Source organism: Hydra vulgaris, chromosome 06, assembly GCF_038396675.1.
Source record: "Hydra vulgaris chromosome 06, alternate assembly HydraT2T_AEP".
Classification (NCBI taxonomy): Eukaryota; Metazoa; Cnidaria; class Hydrozoa; order Anthoathecata; family Hydridae; genus Hydra; species Hydra vulgaris.
This window is the reverse complement of record NC_088925.1, coordinates 60,872,501-60,884,353: the sequence shown is the minus strand read 5'-3', so window position 1 is coordinate 60,884,353 and position 11,853 is coordinate 60,872,501. Positions and strand designations below refer to the sequence as shown.

Below are 11,853 nucleotides of genomic sequence, written 5' to 3'. Positions count from 1 at the left end.
AATACGCCTACTCCAAGCCGTTACCTAATATCTATGAGTTAAACGTGTTCCAAAACTTGTTATTCATGTTTAAATATCAAAATGACATGCTTCCGAAATCCTTTAATAACTGGTTTCTAAAAATTACTCATAAATACATAACTAGGTGCTCTATCCATAGTTTTAATTTACCTAAGTCAACTCTTGAAACATCTAATTACTCAATTTCATAGAGAGGGCCTCGTTTGTGGAACATAGTTGTTAATGAAAATATGACAAGTATAATTTCAATAAATTGTTTTGAAAATATAGTTAAACAGAAATTACTTGAACTAACAGACACAAACACATATTTGTATTTTTAAATGGAAAAAAAAAGTCTTGTACTATTTCTTACTGTATGTATTTGATTAATTTTGCAGTTTGTAGTATTGTTGTTGTAATTATGTTTCAACTAGTTTATATAACGAGTATTTGTAAATTTATATAATGAGAACTTTGTTAAAAATATTTTACGCTTACTATCAGGGATTGATGACAAGACTTCGGTCTTCTACTTGCTCCTGTCGTTATTAATTTTTTTTTTTTAATTTTATTGATAAATGTTGTAAAACAAGATTGTCGTAAAATGTTTATAAATGACGATTAAATGTTTCTAAAATGGTTATTTAAAAAGTATTGTTTTCTATTGTATTTAGAGAAAAAAAAGATTTAAGTCAAATCAAAAAAAAAAAAAAAGGTAAAGGAGTGATTTTTGAATTATTTTAAAAACCCTTTGGGTCATTATCATTATTATAATAATAATGATCCTATGGGTCATTATCATTATTACCAGTCTTTTTTTCACCTGTTTTAGTACATTGTTTAAGAAACAGATTTCTCCGTAAGTAAAGAACCAATTTATACGCTCTTTGGTGTTCCAGTAACTTATATTTTAGTTTTTAGGTATTTTTTTAAAAGTTAAAGGCAATACGTTAAAGTTTTTATTTTTACCGCGCATTTCTGAAAGGGTGATGGCAAATAAACCTACACGAAAAAATCAAAAACTTGAAAAATAAAAGTTAAGACACATCCCACGTTGCCCATGAAACAAATTTAACAGACATGCTCTTTAGGACTACTCAAATGCTAAAACTTTAGGAGTTCTAACAAAGTTAGAAAATGTTGGAAAATGACGTAAAATGAATCGCAAGATTCAACAAAATGGAGCTTACCAGTTCCATCTGGAAACAATTTTAACATGCACATTTATCAAAAAAACTTAAATGCTGAAAATTTTAGAGATCCAGTTTGTCAGGAAGGAAGTAATAAGTCTAGCTGGGACATTTGGTAATCGACCGAAACACGTGAAGTCAAAGAAAAAGTTGAAAAAATAATTACGAGTATATTCTAAATAGTACAAAGTCAGATTCGATGTGCTTAAAATTACAAAATTATTCTAAATAGCCAAAAGCAACAGTTAATATATTTTATTCAAAATTTTTATGTGACTAGGTGCGCTACTAGGTAAAATTTAAAACAAGTGGTTTTACAAAAAAAGTCAAATATTAAAACTAAAAAAAAATGTTTTTAAATAAAGTTTCCATCATTTGATTTCCTAATTAATTTTATTTCAAACGTAAAAATGTTTTTATCATTAAAAAATTTTTTTGAGAGGTTTTCTGATCGAATTTAAACAAAAGGCTTTGTATATATATATATATATATATATATATATATATATATATATATATATATATATATATATATATATATATATATATATATATATATATATATATATATATATATATATATATATATATATATATATATATATATATATATATATATATATATATATATATATATATATATATATATATATATATATTCACATATATATACAAAATTTAGTTAAAAATAAGTTCAGACACCAAGTTACATACTTTTATACATATTTTAGTACGTTCTTTTTTCGGTAGAAAAAAATACCCCGTTCCTTCTGAAATAACTCTATATAAAATTTTATAATGCAGTTCCAGAATACTTTCTAACATTGATGCGGTTGGTCTGTCATTCGGAATATTTTCTAAGCATTTTTGAATCAGTTTACCAAATATTAAAGGTTCTTCGCTAAGCTCTACCGTATTATTTTTAAATACATGCGTTTGACCAGTAATTAGGTGGTACATTGTCAACCCAAATGTGTAAACATCAACTTTTTCATCATATTTTCCAGTGCGAAACTCATCTGGCATGTATCGGTTTGGTCCTATTACGGTGTGATTTTGAAACTTATCTTGAAGTCTAGCAATTCCCATATCACCAATTTTTGCTACATAGTTTTTGTTTACGAAAATGTTGTCGGGTCGAATGTCTCTGTGTATATAATGTTTTTCGTGTATTCTTTTCATTCCAGATGCTATATTGCACGCTATGGACAGTCGGCATCTGTATGATAAATCTGGTTCATTTTTCAAAAGATTAGCCAAGCTTCCTTTCTCCATATATTCAGTAAGCAGGTAAAATTTTGTGTTTTTAATATCGTTCACTATACAACTGCCATATGTCTTGATAATATAATTGCTGTTAATTTCGTTATACGCCAATACTTCACGAATGAAACTCTTATACAAACTGTTTACGTTTAAGCCTAAAAAAAGATGATGTAATTGCCATTCCAACACTTTGCAAACAACGATTTTTTTTTTCGAAATTATTTTTGCTTTGTGTGCAGTACCAAATGCACCGTTACCTAAACGTTCTAAGAGTTCAATGTCAGATGGGTTCACATTTCGAATGCTATAACATACTAATATAGAATGTTCTTTCTTATGATCGTTTATTTCAGTTTTTTTTTCAAAACATTTATAGCATAAATCGAATTCGTTGCATTCGTCACATTTAAATCGCAAACCAAAAATTGGATGAGAGTTGCATCCTTTGCATGTTGTTTCGTGTTCCACTCCATCAAACTTTTTTTTAAACATTTCAAGAGTAACATTTTCGACCTCAATTTCATCGCCAAATATTTCTTTTGGTCCACTATACCTAACCATAGGATGACCTTTAAGATGAGGCGCAGTTATCTTTCTTGATTCAAAGCACACTCCGCAAAGATCATATTCGTTGCACACCAAACATTTATAACGGTCCACTACAAAGTTGACTTGATTGCAAGCTTGGCATGTAACATTTTTATGTGGAGGAATCAATGTGCTAAAATATCCATACCTATTCAGAGAAAGATAAATTTGATGAACTAATTCTTTAATTTTTGTGTTGTTGTGAGCCAACTCAAGATTTTTATTTTCATTACCATTATTGTTAGCAGTGTTATTGTCTGATACGCTGGGTTTGGAATAATTTTTGTTTAATACTAGAGCACCCGATATGTCCAATGTAGTTGAAATCTTTTCATTATTTTGAGTATTTTCTATATCTTTTGCAGTGTTGTTTCCGATTGCATAATCTTTGTGGCTATTCTTATGCATGTTTCCCTTGATTTTTCCCTTGATTTGACCTTGAAACAACAACAAAAAACAACAAAAAACAAGTTAGTTATAATTCAGATTGGGTGTCAATCATATTATTAAAAACTAATCATTGAAGTGACACCTTAATTAAATACACATTAAAATGACACCTTAATTAGTTAAACAAATAAAACAAAAACTAAAATAAACAAAAAGTAGAAAAGCAAAAGAAATTAAGGTTAAGTTTAAAAAAAAAAAATGAATGAACAGAGGAACATTAATAATCCAATAAGCATGACTTGAAACAGTGTTTGTCAATAATAAAGAATATATGGATGATGTGCCATGAAAAAGAATGAATAAATGAAACAAAACAAAGCTTTGTGACAGAAAGTGCAATGCAAGAAAAATACAGAAATAAGTACTTGTCAATATAATCAACACAGAAAAACAAACATAAAATTATAAAAAACGTTATTTTCATCACAGTACAATAATACATAAAACTATAAACATTACACAAAAGTACTTTTTTGAATTATTAAGAGCGCCGATGATACCGGGGATGATACTGCCATTTTTTAATTAGCGCTTACCCCATCCCCCCTCGCTATCCCCTCCCTGTATATAAAAAAAATCGTTTTATGGACATTTGTGGTAAACTTTCAATATTTATTTACAACTAAACCTTTTTTGCTTTTACATTAGCAAATAATTTAATCATATCTTCTTAAGTCCAATTCTTTTGCCATTGCTTTTTCTATTGATAACATTGCCAGACTATCTATACTATCCTGTGTCATTGTTGAGCGAATATACGTTTTGATTAACTTCATCTTGGAAAAGCTTCTCTCTGCTCTTGCAACAGATAAAGGAAGAGTTACAAGTATTCTGAGAGAGACAAATAAGTTTCCCAAAGCAGCATTAAAATTTTTTGAACAAATTAAGTCTAAAATATTTCTCAGAGAGTAGTTTCCCATATAATGATTTCGCAAATATTTCATCTCTTCAAACAAGTCAGTTCCAGAAACATCTTTCAACTCATTGCAAGATAATAATTTTTCTAAATCCATTGATCTTTTTAGTAATTCATCTTTAGCAATGTCCTTGGCTTTTAAACTGTAAAGAAAGTTGAACTGATTATTATGCTGCATAAGCATTTCGAATCTATTGGATCCTGCAAAGATCCAATAGCGTGATAAAAAATGCTGTTGAAGAAGTTAATCTTAAAATTGTCTTCTTTAGTCATTGATTCTTCTTGACTTTCATAAGCAAACATTCTTTTTTGGTACGACCACGCTTTTTTTCAAATTTGGGCTCAATATCTAGCTCAACAGACAATTTTCTTGCAGTTTACAACATCTTTTGAAGTTGTTCATCAGTTCTATAATCTTTAACATACTCCAGAGTGTTAGAAATTAATGAATCAGCCTGAGGAATATTTAAATATTCCTCAGGCTGTTTCATTAATTTAATATTTTATCAGCCATTCCAGCGCCTGTAGTATCAATAATGTCAATAAAGCTTAAAAAATTCTCTCCTATATCAACGTAGCTTTCCTTTTCATCTGAAGTGGGTGGTATTGACACAAAACGCAGAATTATTGTCATCTGTTCAGTATTGGAAATATCTGGAGTACAGTCAACAATAATGAGTAATGACTGTAAATTTCTTTGCTTTTTATTCTCCTGATAAGTTCTTTCATCACAGGATCAAACTTGGCAAGCAGTTCCACGATTTTCACAAAACAACCATTATTGTCATCATAAAATTTATCTGAAGTCTCTCGCAAAGCTACATTTTGGGACCAATGAAATTTAATAATGGAAAAAAGTCGCTCTAAGACATGCCGCCAGTGTATTGTAGTTTCGTCCATTTGTCTCTGCTGAACTGCATCAATTGTAGATGATTCTTTAAACCATTTAATAAGATGTTGCCAGGTCATATAACAATTCAAATGATCTAAACTTGCCTCGTGAGCATTCAATCTGTTATTTAAGTTTTTCCATTTTGATACGCCTTCACCAGAAACCTCTGTAATCTTTTTAGAAAAGAGCTTGCAACAGAAGCAAAAGACAGCATCTTTTGTTTTAGAATAAACTAGCCACTCACGTTTATACTTTTCCCCATTTGGTAGCTTCTGAAAATAATGATTTATATTAAATCTTCGTTTTCTTCCTTCTTGACTAGTGAAAGTAAAGTCAAAATCCATTATTTGAAATGGACCAATTTCGACCAGAAGATCTGTCAATGACACAGTATTTTTAGGCCAGCTTCCAATATCCAAGTAATTATCGGAGATTTCTGTTTTAACTGCGCATGTTGAAGACTCAATGACGGCGTCCATTTGGTTACTTGCTAGAGAATGATTGCAATTGAGATTATTTTGGCTAGTTGATGGCTTACACTTTGATCAAATTTTTAAATATTACTCAAATTTTTAAATGATATTCTAGTCAAATTTAATATATGATGAATTGTTAAATGTTTGATTTTCTAACCTGAATGTTTTGAATACTTTTGGAGTTAATAGATGGTACTGACACAACTTCTGAGCGAGTTTTTAAATACTACTCCAAACTTCCCTTATACTTTGACAGGGAAACATCTTTTTCTTGTTTTCTTTTTAGGTTTTGAGCTCCTGATCATTTTTTCTTTCCAAAAAATATGTTGTTTTTATATCCTGTTTTTGTTCACTTAAATTTTTAAAGAGTAAAAAATGCATTGAATTGAGTTCATAAGCAAAAACTTGTTTAATGTGGATTATACCAGTAGTACTGAATAAACTGGTTTTTTAGAGTTCCCACAATTATGGAAAATTTTCTTTAAAAAAATTTTTTATAAAATTGAAATCTTAATCTAAAAACTATTTTCTTTTTAATTTATATTTAATTTTAATTCTTTTTGTTTTTGAATTTTGAATTTTCTATTTTTTCGGAGCCCCTATGGAGCGGCGCCTGTAGCCAAGTGGTGCTTGGCCACGCTGTTAAGCCGGCCCTGCTCGTAAGCCTATTTTCTTTCTAAAAGACATTTTTTTTTTTGCAGAAGTTACTAGATATAAAGAATTTTTTTAAAAATGGTTATTGTGCCCCTCCATTTCAAAAAACGTGTCGTCGGCCCTGATCAAGCAAATTCCTAAAAAGTTTACACAATTTCATCGAACTTAAAATTTTGCAAAAACTAAAAATTAAAAATTAATAATTGTTTTTAAGATAAAAAGAAAAAAATTTAAGATATTGTAGAGTTTTATTGGTATTTTTTGCTTTCGCAAAAAGTAAAAGATAAAAAATTTTTTAATGCATTTTTAAATAAAAGACGTATTTTAAAATTACTTTCTATGAAATTTTTATTATTGCTCAAAAAAAAAAAAAATTTGAATGAAATCTAACACGCAATACGTCAAATAACCCGCAGTATTGCTGAATCTTTTGAGAAATCATAATGTTCGTTAGCAGTTTTCATTGACTTATCAAAAGCTTTTGATAAAATTAATCACAAAATTCTATCATAAAAAATTAAAGTACTTTGAATTTAAAGGGATTATGTTAATGCTACTCAAAAGTTATTTAACCAACCGTAGGTAGCTCGTTGAAAGTAAATAATATTCAAATGCATCTCCCGATTTATTAGAAATAACTTGTGGAGTCTCTCAGTGGTCTATACTAAGACCCTTTCTCTTTCTTATTTACATTAATGGTCTCCCTAAAGGTACTAATTTAATGACTATATGTTAGCTAATTATACTAATTTCATTTTATTTTATAAATGCATAATACGATTTTTTCCAAATAAGCAAAAGGAGTTATTAAAAATTTGTGACTAATTTAAAATGAATTAGTTGTTGCTTAATGTTGATTTAACAAAGTGTAAACTTTTTCATTCACCTTTTGAAAAAGTAATTATTGCCTATTGAAATGTCCATTTTTTTTTATAGATCTAATGTAAATAAAAAGAGAAATACATACTTTTTAGGTGGCTGTGTTAATGAAAACATATTGCATTGATGAGAAAATATTGCATAGAATTTTTGTGCAAAAAAATTGCTAAAAGTATAGGAATAATGTATAAAGCAAGTATACTTTGAATAAACACATTTTAACAGAACTATATTTCTCTTTTTTCATTGCCATTTAAATTATGCAAACACTTTCTGGGGTTATATCAATAAATCTAAATTGTTTTCACTCTATCTTCAGCAAAAGCATGTTGCTCGTCTAATAAATTTTAAAGATAGATTTGCTCATGTCAAGCCTTTCTTATTTGAAATAAAATCACTCATATTTATTAACTGAGTGTTTTTAATATACTTTCTTTTATATACATATGTAAAACTAACTTACCTCCTATTTCTTTTCATAACCTATATACCTTAAAAGATAATAGTACATACGACTTAAAAAACTTCGGAAATTCAAGTATTTTATTTTGAGGAGCTTTTTATGTAACAGAATCGTTTTGAAAAACTTTGATTTTTCCTTCGAATGGAACTACCGTTTCTTCAAAAAGTAAAACTAAAAGAAAACTTTAAATTTATCGAAGACGCATTTCATATTTTTAAAATTTTTATGTTAAATGAATTTTTAATACATATATCATATAACATATAATAGTTTATTGAATGCTTATCTTATGTTTTTATGATATAGTATTTTTCTGGTATTTTGTTATTATTTAGATATTTTGTTATTTCTAGATCTTTTTCGCGGTTCTCTGCGACAATAACTAATGATCTTTTTTGAGTCTCCGCATTCTTTATTATTTATTTTCGTTGTAATACTAATTTGTATTTTATTTCTTTCTTATATATTATATGAAGATTAACAAAAAAATAAAATCAAAGAACTAACCAAAAAAAGAAGAAATTATTTTACAATAACTATTGTATTTTGATAAACATGTAAAATACTAAAGTCATTCACCGTAAATTAAATCGAATGAAAAAATTGGATTTACGGTTGAGGCAATTTTGAATTTTTGTTATTTTTGATTTTTACTTTCTAACTTTAAAAAAACTGAGACGATGTCTGCAACTTAGGTATAGGGCAATGGGTAACATGCCTACTTCATGTTTAATGCCTACTTGGCATGTTGAAGATGTTACCGCACATTCACTTTCAAATTACAATATGGTTACTTTTTAGATATCCATGCTATGCTTGGCCCATTACGTAAAAGATTAAAATAAGAGCGTGAAAATTTTCTTGATCATTGAAATCAGCATTTAACATAACATACCAAATTAGCATCACAAAACGCATTTTGTGATGCTTGTTTAGGAGCCTTAAGTTTCAATTACGAAAAACATTTATAATTACGTATGCGTCAGATTTACGAAAAACTATATAATTGCTTATATGTACGTATGCGTCAGATTAAGAATAAGTAAAAATCATAATAAGAAGAATTTTATTAAATTGTTTCATTTATTTCCACTTTATTTATGGTTTTAAAGCGACTTATTCAAATTTTAAGTCAGTTCATTGTTAATTTATTCATATCGAGGTGTTTGTTAAACATAAATTTTGCATTCTAGTTGAACACGTAGGTGTGCACACTTTGAATACATTTAAAGTACAAAAGATTTTCATGCACAGATAAACTTGTAATTAATCTCATAGATTGAAGTCTAGCAGCGGGTGAAAATGTTTTAGAACATTCGGCTATTTCAATTTGGGTGAGTTCTTTTGCTACACTTCAAGAATTTTAAAAAATATTTTAAATGATCTGTTTCCCTCATTACTGAAAAAATCCATTTACTTTAAGTAAGACTTTTCAATTAGGCACGATAGCGAGAATTTTTGTAAGGTTATTTTTGTTGATTTAATTTTTTTCATTTATACTTTTCTCTAATTACAGGCTTTTTTAACTTTCATGGGATCACTTTAAGAAGTTGATATTTTAAAAGATATAAAGTTCAATACATTTATGATAATTGTGCAGATAATTGAAGTATTTTCAAGATAAACTTATTCTAGTAAAGTTGTTTCTTTTCAATGACAACTTATTATACTTTGTATTATCAACTATCAAATCATAATGTTCCTCTGATTTAAAGTTCTCTTCAATGTAAATTAATTTTTTTTCTCATTGATAACAATATGGGTAGTTGAACAACAGCCAATAAAAATTTTGCCATTTTTGAATGAAGGGTGCATATATTGACCTTAATTTTTAAATGGAGGGTTCATACATTTATCTTCAATTTTTAAATCTTGAATGGAGGGTGCACACATTTATCTTCAATTTTTAAATAAAGGTTGCATATATTTGTCTTTAATTTTTAAATGGAGGGTGCATATATTTATCTTCAATATTTGGATAGAGGAAGCATACATTTATCTTTAATTTTTAAATGGAGGGTGCATTTGTTTATTTTCAATATTTGGATGGAGGGTGCATACATTTATCTTCAATTTTTAAATGGAGGGTGCATATATTTATCTTCAATTTTTAAGTGGAGGGTGCCTGAATTTATCTTTAATTTTTGAATGGTGGGTGTATACATTTATCTTCAATAAAAATAAAAAAAAATATGGTCACTTTTATCAGGTATCTTTTAGGACTTATCTTTATATTTTGTTTGCAACATTGTTTCACATTGACTTTTGAGGTTACTTTTATCTATTTACACAATTTTCTTACTTTGTTTTTATTATCCTCCTAGCAGATTTGTGACCTGGCGAGTCGCAAATAAAACAATTTAATTTATAAACTTTACACTATTTTTCATAATAATATTTTATTATTATTATTTTTTTTCTCTCCTTTTTTAAAGCTTTTAAGTACTTGTTTAAATTTTCTGAAACTTTAAACAGTTTTTGTTTGTGTTTGATCCACATTAAAAAATTTATACTCTTTTGGCAACCGTTATTAAAATGATTTGTTATTTAAAAACCCGTTATTAAAAATTATTGTTATTCAAAGTGCATCGATTACAATATTACCTATAATATATAACAATATACTGGTCTTAATTCTGTTACTGATATTTCTGCTTTTAGTATATAGTCATAAATTGACTTCAAATTCAATTTTTGAAGATTTATTGGTTGTTTGGAGAATGTAATAGTATGGCTGCTAAAGGAAAATTCTTCAATGTAAGAATATGTTCTTACTTGGAGAGTTTTATGGGTCTTTTAAACCAACTCTTTCAGATACGTTCAATAAGTTGTTAGAAAGGGATTTCCGATTTGATACCTTAAGGTCAAAAGCATTTGTTTTTCAACGACATACCAGCGAGAGATTGATAAAAGCTATTCATCAACCGGTGCAGTTAAAAGTTGGACATCAGCCTAGTGGAAAAAAAAGCGTGTTCCAGCCCAGATCGCAAGTTTACATTGGCCCAACGTAAGTTTTATCATTGACAAATTTATTCCATTGGGCCAAAATTTAGCTAATGTTTATTTCGACGTAATATTTCAAATCTCCTAATCAGATTTTCGCAAATATCGTACCGTGTTGAGCCAACATTTGGCCATTGTAGCATCGGCTCAGTATTTTGGTTTAATAAAAAGATGAAGTCGTAGCATATACTATATATAAAACGCGATGAAGTCAGTTTTGAAAGTTACACGCCATCTTGGTTAACCCAAAATATTGTTATGCTTTGCGCGGTACTTTATATTTTTAGTAGAAAACATTGCTTAAATCTAGTCAAAATACTGACATAAATGATTTATTAACTTGCCAGTTGTTTCCAAGGCTGTAGTATACTACAAAGATTTGTTTGCTAAATGATTATCGGGTTCAGTTTATTCCAAAATATTGGACTACTGAAGTAAACATTCAGATAGTAAACACGCTTTAAGAAAATGTTATGACACAGTGTGAACATCTTATAGAACAAAAAAAATGTTTGTGAGTTTTTTATTAAATGTGAACAAAATTAAATGTTAGCATAAGTAAATTAAAAAATTAAATAAACATACTTATCTTTCAACCCCTTAATTATTATATATATTATATATATACACCTATGAGTATATATATAATATATACACAATAATTAAGTATATATATATATATATATATATATACATATATATATATATATTAGATATATATATATATACACATACACATATATATATTATATATATATATATATATATATACATATATATATATATATATATATATATATATATATACTATATATATATATATATATATATATATATATATATATAATATATATATATGTATATGTATATATATATATATATATATATATATATATATATATATATATATATATATATATATATATATATATATATATATATATATATATATGATACGTTGATCTTATGTATCCACACACATAAAATTATTGCTTCAACAACAACTTTTTAAATTATAATATAGCATAGCTGATTGGGTACATTTGATAATGCCATAAAATGTATATTAATTG

The 11,853-nt window shown here is 27.4% G+C and overlaps 1 protein-coding gene across 1 annotated transcript in view; it reads right to left on the bottom strand.

Annotated features, from left to right (window-relative positions):
- Positions 1-1,859: 1,859 nt before the first annotated feature.
- The window catches only part of LOC136082058 (uncharacterized), a 31,243-nt gene continuing 21,249 nt past the window's right edge, over positions 1,860-11,853 (bottom strand). The window contains exon 2 of the mRNA XM_065800635.1: positions 1,860-3,484. Coding sequence (XP_065656707.1) covers positions 1,872-3,455 — 1,584 coding nt within the window. The 5' untranslated portion in view covers positions 3,456-3,484 and the 3' untranslated portion in view covers positions 1,860-1,871. The remainder of the gene's footprint in view (positions 3,485-11,853) is intronic.